Source organism: Pseudorca crassidens, chromosome 14, assembly GCF_039906515.1.
Source record: "Pseudorca crassidens isolate mPseCra1 chromosome 14, mPseCra1.hap1, whole genome shotgun sequence".
In the NCBI taxonomy this organism is placed as follows: domain Eukaryota; kingdom Metazoa; phylum Chordata; class Mammalia; order Artiodactyla; family Delphinidae; genus Pseudorca; species Pseudorca crassidens.
Window position 1 is genome coordinate 72,287,877 of NC_090309.1, and position 21,887 is coordinate 72,309,763.

At 36.8% G+C, this 21,887-nt stretch overlaps 1 protein-coding gene across 4 annotated transcripts in view; it reads left to right on the plus strand.

Moving 5' to 3' along the window:
* The window catches only part of ASXL2 (ASXL transcriptional regulator 2), a 133,776-nt gene that overhangs the window by 74,869 nt on the left and 37,020 nt on the right, over positions 1 to 21,887 (plus strand). For 2 of the 4 annotated variants that reach the window (XM_067703506.1, XM_067703505.1), the window contains 3 exons: positions 6,035 to 6,143; positions 9,764 to 9,914; positions 21,286 to 21,401. In XM_067703506.1, coding sequence (XP_067559607.1) covers positions 6,035 to 6,143; positions 9,764 to 9,914; positions 21,286 to 21,401 — 376 coding nt within the window. Of the gene's footprint in view, positions 1 to 3,843; positions 5,157 to 6,034; positions 6,144 to 9,763; positions 9,915 to 21,183; positions 21,204 to 21,285; positions 21,402 to 21,887 lie in introns of those variants that run through there. The other 2 variants (XM_067703507.1, XM_067703508.1) reach the window with 2 other exon arrangements.

A 21,887-nucleotide genomic window follows, 5' to 3' on the forward strand; every position in this document is an offset into this window, starting at 1 on the left:
TTTTTAAAAGGTCACTCTGGCTTCAGAGTGGAGAATTGATGGGGGTGAGAGAAGTTACTGTCACTTGAGATAGGTAGGGAACACTGGAACATTATGAAACTGGAATGGGGGAGCAAGTTGTTAAGGTAACTACCACAGTTACTGAATCACTTCTCTGTGGCATACACTTTATATATGAATTGAGATTCTGCACAAATTACAGATTAGATGGTATTTCCTCAGTTTCACAGATGAGAAAATTAAGGGTGTTTACAGTGACTTGCCCATGGCCACACTCAGATATAAATTCACATTGGTATGAATACATAAATCTGGCTCTCTTGGCCACACAGTGATGTCTCTTTTCATGAGTTACTATGTTGTTTCCTCTGAGCAGTGTGATTATAGGCCTCAGGTCTTTTCAGCCCTGCTGGCTACTGCTAAGGAACCACTTTTACTGCAGAGAGAATTAAATAAGGCTGTTGACAGCATGACTGAAGTTACTTTTGTTCTTGGGCCTTGTGTATGTTTCCTTCATGGGGTAGATCAGCATAAAATTACAGCACTGCATTTGTTCCTTTCCTTGAGAGCTGGCCCCAACCCCTGCCCCAACGCCAGTCTCCTGAGCATGGACAAAAAAATTAAAAGCTAAATTATCTCATGATAGTTATGTAATATTTTGAGGTGTTCTTGTTTCAGCTGCTACAGGTGTCAGGACTTAAGCCCATATTATATTTACTTGACTTTACGTCAGTATGATCTCCTTAGTTACCAGTGTTTTATCACTCATGAAGGTGATGCCTATTCCTTCAAGTTATTCAGTTATTTTTATTTCATTATATCATTCTGGAGTTACTTCCCTTGAAGGTATATTCCTGCCATCATGGGCAGTGTAGCCTATTTTACTTCTCTGCCATTGCTTCATTATTAATAAAAATAAACTCTGCAAGTATTCTCTGGTTTTTTATGTTTTCTTGAAATCAAATCTATATTATTGTTTTAAACAGTATAGTGTTCTGTGTATATTGTGGGTTTTTCGAAACTTTATTTCCTTCAAAGGAAAATTACATTGGATTTGCAAGGAAAATATGATCGTGTCTGTATCTCTGTTACCACATCTTTTCACCAGATGTACATGTGTGCCATTTGCTTTCATTTTTATGGGTTTTACTGTAAGGAGTTTTTTTTTGTTTTGGTTTGATTGAGTTGGGATTTTTTTCTTTGTTTTTTTTGGCTTTTTGTTTGTTTGGTTTTGTTTTTGGTTCTAGGTACTAAGCCCTAGAAGAGATTGTTTCTTTCTCTCTGACCTAAAGTACTTTATATATACACAAGCCTGTGTTCTCGATTCTATAATTCCAAAATCCAAAATGCTTGAAAAAGTTTTTTAGTCTTTTGGTAACAAACCTCATTTGTCAACAACACCTTCTCTTGAAACTGACATAAAACTATATGTAGGCTTTGTTTCTCCCACTTAGTGTGAATATTGATGTGTTTCACTGTGTTTGGTTATGGGATTGCTGCCACTAATCTCTGGTGATATTACATAGTATATGGCATATCATGTTGCCTTTCTAAAATCCAAACAGATTTTTATGTCTGAAACATTTGGCCTTAAGTGTTTGGGGTCAGGGATTGTGGACTTCGGTCCGTATTGGTAGCACTGGTTACAGGTGCTTGTGGCAGTTTATTCCCTTGTCTGTCTTTCCCATTAGACTTTGAACTAAGAAAGCTTTCCTCCTTGGCCCCACAGACCCTAGTTTATTGTGTACTTAGTAAACAGTACTAAACAGAGTTGGTACTTAATATTGAAATTGAATACCAAAAATTGGGGCAAAGCTTTACCCAGATAGGTTATTGAACTACAGATTATAGCATGTTTTCTTTTCACTTGATTATATGTTCTTTTTAAACAGTCTCTTTCCTGTTCTGCTTCTCTTTTATTTCTTCTTACTGGAATCTTGGCTTCACCATTGACTAATCACTGTGTGATCTTGAACAGCTTACTTAACACCTCAATACATTCATTTGTTCATTTGTAAAAATGGTGTCATAATTTTGCTTACCTCAAAGGATTGTTGTGAGGGCTAACCAGAATGCTTCCTGGAATTTAGCAATCCTTTTGCTGTTAATGTTGCTGTTATTGATTCATATCCTGTTGGTTACCTTACTAACATATGGTGAACCATCCTCTTACTGACTTTGAGGTCATTTTTAGTGTTTTGACGCTTTTAACAATGCTGGAGTTAATCCTTGCATAGATGTCCATAAGTCTTTGTGGCCTTATTTTTGTAGGATAGATTGAAGTGGGAATGTTGCATCAGTGGCCCCTAATATTTTTAATTTTAGTGGATATTTGCGTGTTACTTTCTTAAGGCAGAATTGAGAAATGGGGGGGTGGGGTAGCAGTTTTCAGTCCCACCAACAGTCTATATAAGAGTGCTCATTTCCCCATAACCTTACCTGCAATGGATTTTATCAATTCATTTTTAAAAAGTAATTATAAACTCATGGGAAATTATAAAAATAGTCCCATGGCTACCTCACCCCGCTTCCTCCAGTGGTAATGTCTTATATAACTACAGTACAATATCAAAACCAGGAAACTGACCTTAGTACAGTACTGCTAACAAAGACCTGAATATATTTGATTTTTACAAGTCTGACCAGTGGTGTCTCGGTTTCATTTGTTTTCCTTTAACCACTGTAAAGTTTGGGCAGCTTTTCATGTATTCTGTTGGCCATTTATATTGCATTTTCATATCCTTTATCCATTTTTTTCTAATTGGTTGTTTGTATTTTCCTAGAAAGCTCTTTTAGGTATGCTTGGTATAGTTTTGTTGATGATTTTTTTTCCTGTACAGAAATTTTTATTTTTATTTAGTTATTAAGGTTTTCTTTTGTGGTTTGGGTTTTTTTCTCTTTTATGTAGAAAGGTTGCTCTATACTGTAGGTTATACTGTTTTCCTTCTACTTTTTATATTTTGGCCTTGAATCCATTTGGAATATGTTTTTAGATAAGCTGTGAGAATTAAATAATTATTTAATTAATTATTAAATAAACTATTTTATTTAGGACTCTCTCGGTTGTTTGTGACTTAAAACCTCAACAAAATTCCAAAGGTGGGACTGGCTTAAGGCAAGCCTGGATACAGTGGCATAACTAATATTGCTAAAAAAAAGAATGTTGCTGTTTTCCTCTTTTCTCAGGTCTGCCTTTTTGGGTGTTGAGTTTTCCTCTATAATCCTTACCTAGCCCTTCCTTTCTCTCTCCTTTGTGGTGTTCCACCCAAATTCCAGATACTCCCCTCATGGTCATATGGCTGAAAGTCTTACGTATTATTTTCTCATACTGCTTAGGGGAAGAGAAAGATTCTCACCACAGGTGACCGTGTCATAACTCAGTCTTCTTCCTGCTGCACAGAAATAGTACCTTTTACATTTATTGTGATCTGTTTCTATATTTTCTATTTTGTTCCACCAGCAGTCTGTAAGAGTGAACATTTGCCTGTTTATCCTGTCCCAGAAACACATTGCTTCAATAAAACTCTAATTTAATTATTATTATTCAATAATTATTCAATTCAATAATTCATTATTCACTAATATTCTAATAATGTGCTTAGAGTACATTTTAATATCTTCTTAAGCAAGTCTCTCATCATTTATTTCCCAGAAATTTCTTGGCAATTTTTATATGTTTATTTGATACAAACTTGGGAGTTTTGACTAGAATTGCATTATGTGTATTTTTAACATGGAAATATCTAAATTAGAGAAACATAACTGAAAATCAGCCTGGAGATACTCAGTGTTTTTCTTTTTCTTTTTCTTTTTTTTTTTTTGAGGTACGCGGACCTCTCACTGCCGTGGCCTCTCCCTTCGCGGAGCACAGGCTCCGGACACGCAGGCCCAGCGGCCATGGCCCACGGGTCAAGCCGCTCCATGGCACGTGGGATCCTCCCGGACCGTGGCACGAACCCATGTCCCCTGCATCGGCAGGCGGACTCCCAACCACTGCGCCACCAGGGAAGCCCTTCTTTTTCTTTTTAATTAATTAATTAATTTTTATTTTTACCTCCGTTGGGTCTTTGTTGCTGTGTGTGGGCTCTCTCTAACTGTGGCGAGAGGGGCATACTCTTCGTTGTGGGGCGCAGGCTTCTCATTGTGGTGGCTTTTCTTGTTGCAGAGCACGGGCTTTGGGCAAGCAGGCTTCAGTAGTTGTGGCTTGTGGGCTCTAGAGTGTAGGCTCAGTAGTTGTGGCACACGGGCTTAGTTGCTCCGCGGCATGTGGGATCTTCCCGGACCAGGGCTCGAACCCGTGTCCCCTGCATTGGTAGGCAGATTCTTAACCACTGCGCCACCAGGGAAGTCCCTATTTTTCTTTTTTTTTTAAATATTTTATTTATTTACTTATTTGATTGGCCTGGGTCTTAGTTGCGTCAGGCAAGCTCCTTAGTTGCGGCTCACGGGCTCCTTAGTTGTGGCATGCAAACTCTTAGTTACGGCATGCCTGTGGGATCTAGTTCCCTGACCAGAGATCGAACCCAGGCCCCCTGCATTGGGAGCACGGAGTCTTAACCACTGTGCCACCAGGGAAGTCTCCTCATCATTTTCTTTAACAAAAGGTTTTCCTTTATTTTCTTTGTTGTCCTCCATCTTTTCAGTTTATTTTATTTTATTTATTTACTTATTATTTATTTATGGCTGCGTTGGGTCTTCGCTGCTATTAGCGGGCTTTTTCTAGCTGCGGCGAGTGTGGAGCACGGGCTCTAGGTGTGTGGGCTTCAGTAGTTGTGGTACACAGGCTCAGTAGTTGTGGCTCGCGGGCTCTAGAGCACAGGCTCAGTAGTTGTGGCGCACGGGCTTAGTTGCTCCGTGGCATGTGGGATCTTCCTGGACCAGGGCTCGAACCAGTGTCCCCTGCATTGGCAGGCGGATTCTTAACCACTGCGCCACCAGGGAAGTCCCCATCTTTTCAGTTTTTGACCCTCAGCACCTTCATAGTACCAAAAGACAGTGGTCCTGCTCTCTCCCACAGAGAACTCTTATCTTTAGATACCCAAGATATCTAGCAGCCTCTTCCAGTAGGCTTCTTTGGGTTATTGAGTAGTACCAGCAGAGAACTGAGATGGGAGATACGGAAATGTGTGAATAAGTTGCCTTATCCCTCAGATATTGTGAGTTGGTTTTTTTTTTTAATTTAAGGATGCCACACATTTCCATTTATATTACTATAGGAAAATGAAATTGATTACAATTAGAAAGGAAAATGATATATGTATATTTTCAACAGATAATTTATTATATACCTAAAACTCTAGAAAATATGATAAATGTATATTAGAATTAGTAAACTTTTAACCAGGTTTCTACATAGAAGATGAATATTCCAAAGCCTGCTTTATGTCTTTTAAAGTGGTCTCATGATAGGTCTAAAGACCATCGTAATATAGATAACTATGGAATCATTATATTTTACACCTGACACTAATACAATGTTACATGTCAATGATATCTCAATTTAAAAAAGGGGAGCATGGAAATGTGTTCGTTCCATAACTCAGATTCAGTCTGGTGCAGCAGTATGCAGGGAGATTAATATTATTTATTTCTGTGTGTGTTTTCTTTTTCTTCCCTGTTTTACTTCTGGACATTTAAGGCTTGTGCTAAATGAAATAGATTAAAAAATTTTTTTTCAGCTTTATTGAGGTGTATTAACAAATAAAATTGTAAGTGAAATAGAATCTTTAGAGATATATTTGTGATGCTTCTGTGAGAGAAATTTGTCTTGACTGAAATGTTAGATGCTAAATTGGGATTAAGAAAATTATAGAATTATTTTTTCTTTAGATAACTGGGAAGGAATTTTACATCCATTTTCTCCGTGGCAGCCTTTCTAGATTTATAGACTTTTTATAGTTTATAAAATGTGTTTATGTCAAATGAGTGTTGATTTGTTAATTTTATCTTAATTCAGTGTTACATAGGATATTCAGAGACAGAAACTAATCATTGTGTTCTCTCTCTCTCTCTCTCTTTTTTTTTTTTTTGGCAGTGGAACTTCCCCTCTTGCATGCCTGAATGCAATGCTGCACACAAACTCCCGAGGTGAAGAGGGCATCTTCTATAAGGTTCCAGGTAGAATGGGAGTGTATACTTTGAAGGTAAATATTTTTGTTAGGGAGTCATTTTAAAAGTGAAAACAGGAAGTAACTACGTGTAATGAATAATACTTCCATCATAGAGACAGAATTCTGTTCTTGAAGAGCTTATTTTCAGGAAGAGGTAAAATTTTCAATCCTGTATCCAATACATTTTTTTTTTTAATTACTCTGTAACCATCTGTAGGTAGATTGGAGAAGTAACTTCATTTTTCATTCTTTGCCATAGTTTTTTTTTTTTTCATTCTTTGCCATAGTATTATTTTGAAAGGATGAAATGAAAATGACTTCCAGTGACTTTTAAAGGGTGTCACATATTTAAATAATAATGAGTATTACTGTGGAGTATACAGCCTTGATGCTTTATATTACTTTCTGATTTAATTCTCCATTACAATTCAGAGTTGTGTTTATTATTCTGTTATTATGATAGAGAAAGCCAAAGTTCAGAAGATTGGATTTTCTTGCTCAGTGTTGGCCAGATAGTATCAGAACCAGAATATGAATCCATATCTGACTGAATTCCCATGTTCTTTTACCATAACAGGCTTTCTAAGTTCTAATTTCTGCACTAAAAAGGGACCTTGACTTATCAGTGTCCTTTCGGTTACAAACAGAAAAACCAACTCAAATGAGCTTGAGTGAAACAGAGAAGTTATTAGTTCACATAACTGAAAATTCTAGGGAAACTCAGCCTGAATTCGGGAGCTCAAATGATTGTCATCAGGGATGGGTCTCTCCGCTTTCTTTTGGCTTCAGTCTCAGGCAGGCCCTCTCCTCATGGTACATGACTTCACTCCCAGCCCCCACTCTGCAATCTGTAAGTCTGGAGAGAAGGAGTCTCAGGAACTGAAGCCGGAGCCCTTTAGTTAGTTCTGATGTGGCTTAATTGGTTTGGCTTGGCCCATGTGCCTATACCAGAATGATTGCCGTTACCAAACATATGGAGTCTTCTGATTGGCCACTCTTAAGTTCATGATCACCCTTGATGTGAAAGTGTGGTTAAGCCCTCTCAAGCCTGATGAATTGAGGCAAGGGTTGTTTCCCAAAGAAAATTTATCAACAGAAGGAGAATTAATGCTTGGCATGCAATGACTATGTCCATGTGTATGTGGGACTCTGTCCCCTCTTACCTTTTTAGTTTTGGCTGTAGTCATCTCTGTGCTCACTGGTTGTGTGTAGCCCACTAACATTAAAAAGATCTAACTTACCCATAATACCTCCTTTTAAAACACCTTGTTGAACTTCACAGGGTTACAGGGATCTAGTCCCACATAGAGCTTTCTGTGTTTCTTTTAGGTTTTAGTTGTTCTAGACCTTCTGTATTGTTAATAACATTTATTAAATGCCTATTCTATACCTGACACTGTAGAGGCTATAAAGAAGGATAAACTATGGTCCCTGATCTCTTGCAGCTCACATAGTTACTGAAATAATAGCATGCTCACAAAACACACAGTGCTGTAAAGTACTGTGAGAGCATAGAGAAGTAAAGATGAACCTCGAATAAAGGGATCTGGAAGATTTAGTTTGTTTTTCTGTTGTTTTAAAGTTGTAAAATTTGAGTTGAACTTTGGCCGATAAATAATGGAAGGAAGGGCCTTCCAGGACAAGGGAATAGCTTAAGCAAAGGCACAGATAAAAGGATTCAGAATGGATTTGAAAGTAAATTGGAGTGGTTAGACCATAATCTGTGTGTGGGCTAGTGTGGTAAGGAGTCAGGATGGGGTAAATGTTAGGTGAAGAACAAACTTTGGAGGCTTTTGAAAACCTGACTGAGCGGTTAAGAAAGAGAAGGAGGGAGGGTAGGTATGTGTTGAGGAAACGGCAGAGGTTTTTTTGGAGAATAGCATGATCAAATCATGTTTAGGAAGATAATTCAAGTAGGATACACTTAAGAGTAAAGCAAGAAAATTTGTCAAAAGGATGGTTATGATTGTTTGGAAGAGATAATTGGCCTAAACTGTGAGAGTGGTGAAAGAGATGGAGGCAAGGAACATTAGAGAAATGAAACGTAAACTATTTGGAGTGGGTAAAAGAAGGGGTGCAGTGATTCTAAGATTTGGGGCATGAGTTGATCCTGGAGGGATCACAAGTTTAAGAAGACAGTTGGGGGGGCTTCCCTGGTGGCTCAGTGGTTGAGAGTCCACCTGCCGATGCAGGGGACATGGGTTCGTGCCCCGGTCCGGGAGGATTCCACATGCCGCGGAGCGGCTGGGCCCGTGAGCCATGGCCGCTGAGCCTGCGTGTCCAGAGCCTGTGCTCCGCAACGGGAGAGGCCACAACAGTGAGAGGCCCGTGTACCGGAAAAAAAAAAAAAAAAGAAGAAGACAGTTATATTTGTATTTAAAGTGCGTGTTGAACTTACAGATCAAGAGGTCTTGTTTGCAACTAACTCTATAAAAGTTTCCTGTATTTTGAAGGAAAGGATATGTATTTTAAGAAAGTGTATAACATGTGAAATGGCACTAGAGTATAAACGTAAGTGGAAAAAAACAGTTCCTTATTAGATCAGAGGTTACTATCTTGACTGTAATGTTGTGAGTACTAGTTATAGGTAGGAGGGTCATGTGTCAGAATTACTTTTTATCTGATTATAAAAATAAATTATGTGGGCAAACAAAAAATATATTGAGAAGAAAAAAGAATCATCCATAGTTTTATAACTCAGAAATAACATTCACTAATGTGTTTATTTATATGTATATATTTCACATACTACATAAATACATAGTAGCTAATATTTATTGAGCTCTTATCATATGCCAGGCCTTGTTCTAAGCATCTTATATTTATTAACTCATTTAATTTCAGAATGATCTTTTAAGGTAGGTACTGTCACCCCATCTTATAGACAGGGAAACTGAGGCATGAGAGTTTAAGACTTTGACCAAGGCTGCATAATTAGGAGAAGATAAAGCCAGAATTCAAACCCCCAAAGTCTTAATTTCCTAGTTCTTGATCTTACAACTACCCTGTTATATCTCTCACATACTGTGGCTGACACAGGTGTCCTTTCTGATTAGCATTCTCACTGTCCAGTGCAGAAACCAAAGATTCGTGTGATTTTTTTTTTTTTTTTAAACCATTCCTTTTGTGTTTGACTCTTGCTACTTACCAATTTTTGGAACCAGTTAGATTCAAATAATGCACTATCACTTGCTATCCAGACTTTTTATAATACGTAATGGTACTTACATACACACAAATATATATATATATATATATATATATATATATATATATATATATATATTACATGGATGATGGGTGTACATACATTTTTAAAAATTGTTATTATATAGATTTTATCCTGAACATTTCATCATTTACCTGGATTTAAATATACCAAGTTTTTTGTCCAATTTAAGCCTCTGTGTTGTGCCTGCATAAGATTGTCATGTATATTTTTTATCTTTGAGTATGGATGGAAGCATTAACTAATTTGACCCAAAGAAGAGAGATGACAGGAATTCAGAAATTATTGCTGGTTCTGCTACTGAATTTTATGATACTAAAAATTAATCAGCACAATTAAAAGTCACAACAATGCATATCAGAAATTTAATTCCTATTTGCTGAAATGGTAATGATTAATCCTAATTGGATGCCTACATTTTCAGAAAGATGTGCCGGATGGGGTGAAAGAGCTATCAGAAGGTTCAGAAGAAAGCAGTGATGGTCAGTCAGATTCCCAGAGTTCTGAGAACAGCAGCAGCAGCAGTGATGGTGGCAGCAACAAGGAGGGAAAAAAGAGCAGGTGGAAAAGGAAAGGTAAATCCACCTGATCCCTCCATAAAGTACTGAATGCTGTAGGACAAATGCCCTTGTTAATAGTTCCTCTTTTTCTAGACCCCACGTCAGTTAGTCTCTTTCCCTTACCAGTTAGATCAGTACTGTCCCGTGGAATTTCCTGCAGTGATGGAAGTGTTCTGCATCTACGCTGTCCAACTCAACAAAGTAGCCACTAGCTACATGTGTCTTTTGAGCACTTGAAATATAGCTAGTGTGACAGAGGAACTGAATTTGTAATTTTATTTTAACTAAAATTTAAATAGCTACATGTGGCTAGTGGCCATCACATTGGATAACATGGCTCTGGGTTTTACCGGGGTTTATTTTTAGCTCTTGGCTGCCTGTAGCCTTTTTTAGGATGCTCTTATTTTATTTACCTCTCTAATGCTTTCTTTTAAAATTTGAGGACTTAATTGCTCTAAGAACTCTCTCCTTACTAGGAAAGCAATGCTTTTCATTTCTACTGGCAAAGACTAAATTTAGTCTGCTGGTCTTTGCTCTCATCTCCTGCTTGGTTTCTGCTTCATAGCTTACCCAAAAACTTTCTTTAGGGAATAATATCTTTGTTGCTGCAGCTTCCCTGGGATGAATTTTCCACTTAAGGATACATTTTATTACCTCTTCTTCTAATTATTTGTAACTCCTTGTCAAGAGTCTTTTTGAAGAGGGCAAATCGTTTTTATCCCAATATTGATAAATTTAGCCATACATGGCGGGGCAGATTTTAAGCCAGCTCATGCTGGTTCCTTTATAAGGACTGATATGGTGATATTCCAGAGCAAAATAGACATCCAGGAGTTTCCCTAGCTTGGATGACCTCTTACGTTTGAGTCATAGGTGAGTTGCCTTTGGATCTAGAAGTTAGAGTGATGCTTGTTGGAATACTTGACTCATTAATTTTAAGTACCTCTAGAACTATTGATTTTGAACTATAACAGAAAAATCATCTTCTTTATTATCATTTCTGTGTTAATGTGTGTGCTACTCCTGGAGAAGATTTAGATAATTGGTGACATTATCTGTGCTCTCTCATACAGCTACTACACTTGCAAGTTGGGCAAATTTTGAAACCAGAGGATCCTAGCTTTAAGATCACAACCACTTAGAGAGCAGCTCAGACATCATGTGTTAGGAACAAATGGAATAAAGGCAAGGCAAGGTTGGGACCTGTGACATATTCTTGATATGTGTTTTTTAAAGTAATTCCTGTCAGTAGTGAAAGGAGATGTGTCCAGGACTTTACGTTTCTCAGAGTGTACTAAAGACCTCTTTTTTTGGAAGGATGGAGCCAAAAGTATTAAGGGCTCTGTCTCTCCTCGGCTTCTCCCCAGTTTAAATTTTTCTTTTTAAGTTTGGGAATTGTTGATCTAGGATTAGGAACCAAGCCAAGTCATCAGGCAAGAGAGACAGCTAGATTCATAATTTCTGGATGTGGCTGGAAACAGGGAAGTCGATACTAAAGGAGGTCAGACTAGTAAACTGGGAACAAAACCTTGGTTGTGGAAGTCTGCTTTTCAGTAGCTCATATGCTGCAGTGGCTGTTTGTTTTTGTTTTTTTAACATCTTTATTGGAGTATAATTGCTTTACAATGGTGTGTCAGTTTCTGCTTTATAACTGCAGTGGCTATTTGAAGTAGTGGTTGTTACGTGGTTGTGAAAGGCTCTCTCTAAATGTATTATGATACGGGAGGATTTAAAATAACAATAGAACCCCATTGTCTGTAGCTTAATGGGTAGATTAAAATAGTATAACCTTGCCCCACCCTTGGCATAATAATAGAAGATATTAACAGCAAGGTAACAGCAAATTCAAAATTGTGGTCCACATAAACCATTTTTGAACTGCCTCTGATTCATTCTTCTAGAAATTGTCACAATATTACTTAGCCTCAGTTTACATTAAGATGAGATGTTCAGTAAAGATCTTTTCTGATTGTAGCCTATTAAACTGAGTATAGAATGGCCTTTATGTGGTGTTTGGAAGGTGGAGATGAGAGGTGCACATGATGGCATATGGACATGCTAACTACTCTAGCAGCTCTCATAGTCTTCAGAAATGGATAAATGCTGAGCTAGCAATAATGAAGAATGATTTAGTCTCTCATAGGATGTGCTTCTCTCATTCATGGGTCATGCATATGACATAGGCATAGAAATGTAGAATTTTAGGTTTATATTATATATTTATGAATGTTTTTGTAGTCCAGTGCAAGTTAAAATGGAAAACTTGTAGTTAGCAGTGATAGTAGCAGCGTGCTGCACAGCAGTTCTAAGTCAGTTGCAGTTAATAAAGGTAAAACAAACTAAATGCGCCTATTCCTTTTTCTTATTTAGGGCTTTTACTCTCAATCTGACATCACTTTATTTCAAATGCATTGTAAGACAGGAAGAACACTGAGATGGTATCAAAACCCACTTCCTTTTATGTACAAAAATAAAGAGCTCTGACAGCAAAACTGATACTTCTAGTTGGAAATCGATAGAAACTCTTGATATAGGTATACCTTTTAGCCAGATAGGGACAGAGAATAGAACTTTGAAATTCAGTCCAATGAGCTGTAAGGTGGAAGTTCTTCCACCTTACACAGAAATCAATAAACCAGCATGAGCTGGTTTATTGACTTCTGTGTAAGGTGGAAGAACTTAGAAGTTTGTAGTTCTGGTTCCTAATTTTCAGACAGGAAACAATGTTCAGAGACGAGCTTTTTGGAATTCCAATCCAAGGTAAGATGGAATAACGCCAGAAAAATGATTAAAATCAACTTTTCTGTTGCTTTTTTGTAGGACTGTAGCTAAGTGAAGTCTCTGCCTTTCCCCTAAAATATAAATACTGCAGCATGAAGCAACTGCAAAAGCATTATTTTTATCTTCTGAAAAAAGTTTTGTTAAATTTTGGTCTGCTTTCAAAATGTCAAAAAAAAAATTAAGTGAAATATGCTTTTTCACTTATAAGGTGTTACTAATTCTTTCCAGGAACATGAGCTCATGTTAATTTTACTGCTTCAGAAATTTGATACATAGTGTGTTTGGAGTTACTTAAAATACCGTAGACCTGTCTGCCCTCTAACAGCATTTATATATGTGTTAAGTTACTGAATAGTGATGATTATATATAGAGAGAAATGTCACCTTTAAAAAGTATACTGGAGAGAAAAACTCCTTTGGGCAAAGTTAACTTACATGGTGAGAGACCTTTGGGAGAGATGCTCTCTTCTCTCCTGGGGTGATTAGTGTCTGAGTTGGAGGTTTTAGCTTTGTCATGTATTAAAGACAGCTACACTACTAGGACTTGGATAGTTAGGGTACCCAGAAGCAAGGGAAGGTGTTCAGGTAAGGCCTCTTCATCTTTGGTTAGGGGACTGTTTGAATGTAATCAGGAGCCACAGCCTGCTCAGTTTGGAGTAGACTGTACTTGGTGTGAGGAGAAGGGATTTAGAACTAAAACGGTCTGTTACTTCTGGAAATGAAGTTCCTCTAAAGAAAGACTACTGTGAAAATAAAACTCTCCCTTAAGAGAAGGATTGCTGTTTTTGACCATGCACTCTTTCAACTATTAATCCTTCAACTATATAAAGCTCAATTTCAATTTTGATATTACTGCTCCGTTATTTCTGATAGTGTCTCTAATACTTCAGAGGGGCCCATTGAATGTCTTCAGGAGAAACTAAAATGCTAAGTCAGAGATTATTTACTAAAGCTTTTAATTCAAATGCATCTAATATGAATAGTCCATTACCCTTTTGACCTTGTTCAATATGTTAATCATTTGTTGAAATGGAAAATTCCCAGTGCTATAATGTATCTGAAAGATGGTACCTTATGATCTTATACTCAGGGGATGGTACATATGTATCCAACAGCCTGAAACTACTTCCAGTAAACTGTGTAAAACTGGCTTTAATAAGCCTCAGTTCTAAAATTTGTTTCAAATATTTTTCTGAAAACTCTTAAATTTGAGTTTAAAAAGATCTCTACTAGGTCGCTGTTAGGTTTTTGTGTGTGACATTTTTGGTTTTTTAAATCAAATAATGAGTGCTTTTGATCAGAACTTGTTAATCTTTTGTTATGTCTATATGTTTATATGAAAGCAAGCATTTTTGTTTCTAATCAGATACTAAATAAGTTCTTAAATGAGTGCTTTTGACTCTGTTGCGCCGTCCGCATTGGAGGACTAGTAGTTCAGGATATAATCTTGAGAACTGTTGTTTAAGCAGTTAGTTTATTTGCAGAACCAAAGAGTTTTAAGCTCTTTGGTTTTCAGGAGTTTTTGGTTCTTTTGGCTCATCTCATTTCCATGTAAATTTTAGAATCAGCTAGTCAGTTTGCACATGCCCCCGCTCCCATTAACCTGCTAGGATTTTGATCGGGATTGCATTAAAACTGTATGTCATGGGCTTCCCTGGTGGCGCAGTGGTTGAGAGTTCGTCTGCCGATGCAGCGGACACAGGATCGTGCCCCGGTCCGGGAAGATCCCACATGCCGCGGAGCAGCTGGGCCCGTGAGCCATGGCCGCTGAGCCTGTGCGTCTGGAGCCTGTGCTCTGCAACGGGAGAGGCCACAACAGTGAGAGGCCCGCGTACCGCCAAAAAATAAATAAATAAATAAAAATTTTTTTTTCCTTGTGATGAGAACTTTCAGGGTGTACTTTCTTAACTTTCATGTATAACATACAGTGGTATTAATTGTATTTATCATGTTGTACATTACATCCCTAGTACTTATTTATCTTCTAACTGGAAGTTTGTACCTTCATCAGTCCCCGCAACCTCCCCACCTCTGGTAATCACAAATCTGATCATTTTTTCTATGAGTTTGTTTTTGAAGTATAGTTGACCTACAACACTGTCAGTTCCTGGTACAAAACATAGTGATTCCATATTTCTGTATTTCAGAATGATAACCATGATAAGTCTAGTTGTCCTCTGTCACCAAAGATATTATACCATTATTGACTATATTCCCCATAGGGTAGGATATATTACATACCTGTGGCTCATTTATTTGGTAACAAAGTTTGTACCTCTTAATCTGCCTCACCTGTTTCTTTCTTCCCCTCACCACCACTCTCCCCTCTGGCAACCACCTGTTTGTTCTCCATATCTGTGGGTCTGTTTCTGGGTTTTTTTGTTTTTTTTTTTGTTTTTTTTTTTGGCCACAATGCACAGCTTACAGGATCTTAGTTCCCTGACCAGGGATTGAACTTGGGCCACGGCAGTGAAAGTGCCAAGTCCTTACCATTGGACTGCCAAGGAGTTCCCATTCTGTTTCTGTTTAGTTTTGGTTGTTCATTTGTTTTGTTTTTTAGGTTCCACATATAAGTGAAATCATACAGTATTTGTCTTTGTTCTTCTGGCTTCATTTAGTATAATATGCCCTCTGGATCCATCATTGTTGCCACACATGGTGACAAGATTTCATTCTTTTTTATTGCTGAGTAATGTGCCACGTTGTGTGTGTGTGTGTGCATGTGCTGTGTGTTTGTACGTACATAGCACATCTTCTTTATCCATTCATCTGTTGGTGGGCACTTAGATTGCTTCCATATCTTGGCTGTTATAAATAATGCTGAAGTGAACATAGGGGTGCATATATCTTTCCTGATTATGTTTTTGTTTTGTTTGGATAAATACCCAGGAGTGGAACTGCTGGATCATGTGGTAGTTCTATTTTTAATTTTTTGAGGAATCTTTGTTCTGTTTTTCCATAGTGGCTGCACCAATTTACATTCCCACTAACAGTACATGAGGGTTTCGTTTCTCCACATCCTCGCCAGCACTTGTTATTTGCTGTCTTTTTGATGATAGCTGTTCTGACAAGTGTGAGGTGATATCTCATTATGGTTTTGACTTTCATATCTTTGATGATTAGTCATGTTAAGCATCTTTCCATGTGCCTGTTGGCCAGCTCTGTGTCTCCTTTCAGGGCTTTTAAATAGTAAGTGGAAGCAAGCCTACTTTGGGAAGAGTTACTGCCTTCTCTCAGAGTTGCTGACTGTAAATACAGCATCCAGGGACTTGCATTCTTGGCATACCCAGCAAGTACTTGTAGCAACACTGAGGGATTGCCTCTCCCAACATTGATATTGTATCCAGCAACATTTCTAAATTATTTTCTAATCTAATGGTTTATATATAGGTTTATTCTTAGGATTGTCCACATATGCAAACATGTGTTTTATGAGTAGTGGCAGTTTTATTTTTTTGCCATGTTATACTGGCTAGGGCTTCCAGTAAAGAGTGACATAGGAGTGGTAATGTCAATCATCCTTTTCTCTATATTTATAAGGTAAAGTTTTGAATATTATGCCATTTTAAGAATGATGTTGACTACAGTAGGTTATTGTAGACACTCTTTATTAGATGAAGTTAGTTCCTTTCTATTTGTAGTCTAAGAGATTTTATAACAAACAGTTGTTGAATTTTATCAGTTGCTTTTCCTTCATCTACTATTTCAGTAGATATATTTTTTTCCTTTATTCTGTTAATGTGGTAAATTATGTTGGAACTCTCATATATTGCTGGTAGGAGTATAAATCGGTACAACCACTTTGGAAAACTGTTTCTCCGTATATACTATAGTTGAACATGCATCAGAATCACCTGGAGAGCTTATTATGATGCAGATTCCTGGGCCCCACCTTCAGAGTTTCTGGTTCAGTAGATCTGGACTGGGATCTAGTAATTTGCATTCTAACAGATTTTTAGATAGTTATGGTTTTGTTCTTGGTACAACACCTTAGAAACCGCTGGTTAAGACATTGTAGTAATAAGAGCAAAAGACTAGAAATTACCAAAACAAGAGTCCAGCTGAAGAAATTATGGTACATCTGCCAGTGGAATCTTTTGCAGGTGTTAAGAGGAAGATCTCTTATGTTCTCTTCTGTTTTCTTCCCCAGGATATATTATATTGATTATATTTTAAAAATCAAGGGTATGGACAATTTCTAGTACATGGTCTATTTTGCTTAAAGAAGTGAGTTAACATATTAAAATACACACACACACACACACACACACACACACACACTATGTTTTCACCAAAACAAAAATGCAAATAAAAAACAATGGAAGGATAAAAACTAATATAAATTATTTCCTTTAAGGGAAAGGAGGTAATAAAGTGGTATAGACAGGGGAGGGAGCTAGACTTATGAAAGTAACTTGTTTTATAGTTTTACATAATTAAGCCAATTAAAAATTTAAAATGCACTTTCTAGAAATATCAAACAACTTAAAGCAAACTCAAGTATATGTCAAATTTGAACATAATGACATAGGTAATTACTGTAGGATATGTCTTAGGTGTGGGAGACCAGACTCAGAGAAATCTTAAACTGCCTTCAGTAGTCTTCTTTTCAGTAATTATATTGATATGATTTCTTTGAAATTAAATCTATAATAGAAAACAAGTTAATAGTTACAGTAATGTTATTAGAAACCAGGATTATCTGGGAAGAAAAGCGATAGAAATATAAAATCAGAAAAGTTAAGTGACAATGCTGTAATCATAAATTCCGATTTATCTTTTGCATGAATTTAAAAAATTTTTTCCTTTGAAAAAAATTCTTTTTTTTTTTTTTGTTCCACTCACTGAAAAGTTCTAGAACCAGTGGTAACTGAGTAGCATCAAGTGCAGTGTTTTAATACCATTTTCAATAAAAAGGTATCAGGTCTCCTTGGAGAAGGGGGTGTTCCAAGTCTGGGCAAAAAAATTATGCAAGATTTGCCTAGGACTCTTTCTGTGCCAGATAGCAAGGAAGTGGTTGGATACTGCTGGGGCCATGTCCCAAAGATGGTTTACAACTTGAAGGAACTCCCACTACCCCAAAAGTGCACAGTTTGAGTGCCAAATTTTTAATAATTGCTAATGATGTAAACATTTCAAATATGTAAACATCTATGAGTTGATACTTTAAAAAAATAAAATCAGTTTTAAGTGCTGTATTACTTTTCTGAGGCTGCTGTAACAGATTACCACAAACCAGGAGGCTTAAAACAACAGAAATTTATTTATTTTCTCACAGTTCTAGAGGCCAGAAGTCGGAAGTCAAGGTGTCATCAGGGCTATACTCTATGCAGAGACTCTAAGGGAGAAGTCTGTTCTGTGTATTTTCTAGCTTCTGGTGTTTGCTGACATAATTTCCCTATGGCCACATCCTGCAGTCTCTGCCTCTGTCCACATGGCCTTCTCCTCTGTGTCTTGTGTCTGCGGTCACTTGTCATTTGATTTAAGGCCCACTGGAATAATCCACGATGATCTCCTTATCTCAAAATCCTTAATTAAATCAGCCAAGACTCCTTTTCCAAATAATGTAACATTTCCACGTTCTGGGGGTTGGGACATGGACATGACTTTTGGTGGCCACCACTTAGCTCACTACAAGTACTCACTCATTCTGAAACTATACAGAGTCCAAATCTTGGTTGTGCTCCTTACTAGCTGTGTCCTTTGTCAGGCTAATTAAATTTCCAGATAGGGAAAATTTAGATAATACCATCACAATATGCAGGTGTGTATATTTATTTATTTATAAATGTATATCCTTGAAATTTTTTCTTTTCTTTTTTTTTTTTTGCACAGAAAAATGTCAGCAAGGATGCCATCCCAACTATATTATTTAGTTATCTCAGAGGATAGAATTGGAGGAGATTGGGTGGGGGTAGAAAGAGAAGTTGTACCCATCTTAGAGGGTAGTTACAAGAGTTCAATGAAATTCTGTTCAAATGAAGCTAGCGCAGCATTAGGCACATAGACGATGTTTAATTCATGGTTGCTCTTAATAAAGTTATGTGTCTTGGAGACAATGTAGACACTAAAAGGAATTAAAAGAGATGAGTTTCTCAACATGTGTTTAAATCTTATTTGCTGTTTGTAGTTCTGAATCTTTAATATTTAAAAGTTAGAGTAAAGTTTAAGTTTCATTAAAGTTATGAGACCAGTGCTTGGCATTAAGTACTGGGAGGTATTTCTCATTGGTGGGTCCTGGAATTTTCGTGATTTATTTCAGTTGGCTTTGAGATACTGTTTATGGATTCATTTGTTAGAAAGGGCTTTTGCCTTAAAGGGAAACATTCCAAACAGTTTGCCCTGTTAATTACAGATAGCTTTATTATCTCTTTTCCAGGCTACAAAGTAGAATTCTTATGTTCTTTAATAGGGTCATTTTGGCTTGGTCGTTTGTTTTGTTTATTTTCAGACAGTTATTGGGACAGGTGAGGACGTGAATAATCTCAGATTTCTGCAAACCATTAAAAAGAAAATAAATATAGTTAAATATTAATAGTTGTTAGCTTTATTTTCATAATGTCCCTTTAAAAACATTGGTGAAATAAAAAAGACAGACAATATCAGATGTTGGCAAGGATATGGAGAAATTAGAACCCTCATACATTTCTGGTGGAATTGTAAAAAATGGTTTAGCCATCTTGGAAATCAGTTTAGCACTTCCTCAAAGAGTTTAAACATAGAGTTACTGGAAAAAACAGCAATTTCACTTTTAGGTATGAACCCAGGAGAATTGAAAACATCTGTCCAACACAAAATTCTGCTAACGAGTGTTCGTAATGGCAAAAAGTGGAAGTAACTCAAATGTCCTTTTGAGCAACTCAAATGTCAAATCAGCTAATGAATAACAAAATGTGGCTGTGCATACAATAGAATATTATTTGATGATAAAAAGGAATAAAGTATTGCTACATGCTCTAACAGAGGTGAATCTTTAAAACATGCTAAGTAAAAAAAGCCATTCACAAAACAGCACATATTGTATGATACCATTTATATGAAATGTCCAGAATAGGCAAGTGCATAGGGACAAAAAACAGATTGCTGATTACCTTGGACTAGGGCAATGGGTTAGGGGAAAGAGGAGTGACAGCTAACCAGTACAGGGTTTTTTTAGTGGGTGATGAAAATTGATTGTGATGATGGTTACACAACTTTGCAAATATATTAAAAGCCATTGAATTGTGCACTTTAGGTGAATTGTGTGGCATATAAGTTATATCTCAGTGAAACTGTTATTTTAAAAAATTGGTCAACATCTAAGTGCACTAGGATATGGTTTCTTTTTGTTGCTTAACCATCTCAAGAATTATCCAACTCCATTTTTTGTATTGTATATTACGGTGAATTTTTTTTTTTTAACGCCACGCTTACTGTATGTCAGTTCTTTCCCATATATAACCTGATTATAAGGATTGGGATACAAAGTTAAAGCTAACTATGATAGGTCTTAAGATAGGTCTTAACATTGTCTACTGTTGTCCTCTTTAAATGTTGTCTACTGTGCATTCCTTTCTTAGGACATCTAAGAGTCCATTGAAATGCCATATTCCAAAACTTATGTATTCCAGTGAACCATGTTTCTACATTCTTATGTCAGGTAGCTACCTGCCAGCATACTTCATATGGTATCTTTAGACCCGTTAGCCATACCATGAGATGCCATTTTGCTATCCAGGCCCTTTCAGTCCAGCTACTTTGAAAGAAGGCATTAGTAAACATGGATTCTTTGAGAGTCATCACTAGCAGTAGTGATTATTATTTTTATTATTAAGGGGTCTGAATCAGCAATTTCTTTTGTTATCTCATATCATAAATAATACATTGTTGAACTTTATAGAACATGAAGATCTAATTGCTATTTATTATTAAGAGGTATAGGCCCTTGAAGGGAAAACCCCCATTCACGTAATACTAAGGTTTGGCTAAGCTCTGATGAGGTATAAAACAGCTGGTGATGAAGTAAAGAGTGGTTACATCCTGTGCAAACCTACACTGATTCCATCAGAGAAATCCTAAAGTACCCTTTCACATGGGTAGACCTAAAACTATTGATGTAAGAGATGAAGGAATATAAAAATTAAAGCTATGGTAGTGTTTGAGGTGGAATGGCCTTATTGCCTTCCATTTTAAAGATAGGGAGAACTGGAACCCATTCTATCAATCCAGGGCTCTTCCACAATATCATGTTGTTATTAGATTTACCTTAAGAACATAGATACTGTCCAACGGGCTCTAGCATCTTTTCTAAGTTTTATCTTAGTTGATGACTCATGGTTTATATTCTACTTCCTGCTTCTTCAGTCAATTCTATTGAAAAATTAAAGAATGAAAAGTAATGAATACTAACATCCATCCCTTCCCCATCCTATCATCCTTCACTAGAGCTTTCTGAGGAAATAAACTGAAAAGGGAGGCTGTTTGCAGTAGAACTCCAAAAAGAAGATCCTTCCCAAAAGTGTTTGGTCACAGTTCTTAATACAGGTAGCAGCATATGATTGGGGAAGGAATGGTGCTTGATATCAACTCTAATAACAAAACTTTTCATTGTCATTTTCCCCCCTAGTATCGTCTAGACTGTCACAACCATCCTCTCCTCAGTCAGGCTGCCCATCACCCACCATTCCAGCAGGTAAAGTCATTTCTCCATCACAGAAGCACAGCAAGAAGGCACTAAAGCAGGTAATCATGCTATTCTGTTTATCAGAATTATAATCTCCTACATTAAAAATGCATGATTCTGGCAGTCAGTGAAAATTTCTTGAAAGGACATTAGGGAGAAATTTTGTGTGGTTTCCCACTTTGTATGTAATAAGTTATGCACCTCTGTGTTATAGGTTTATGGTAGATACTCTTTTTATCACATTTTAAAAGTTCCTCATTAGTTTCCAATTTGCTAAGAGGGGTGTGTGTATGTGTGTGTGTGTTTAAATAAGAGTAGGTATTGAATTTTTCAGGTTGAGTTTCTTCAGCATTTATGAAGATGATCAGGTAGCCTTTCTCTTTAAGTCAACCAATATACAGAATTCCAGGGCTAGACTTTCTAATGTTAATGTATTGTTAGCTCTCTGGAATAAAGCCTATATGTTTTTTATATAATTTTTAATATGTTAATGGAATTTTATTATTTAAGATTTTAGCTTCGATTTTATTATTTTCTTGAACTAT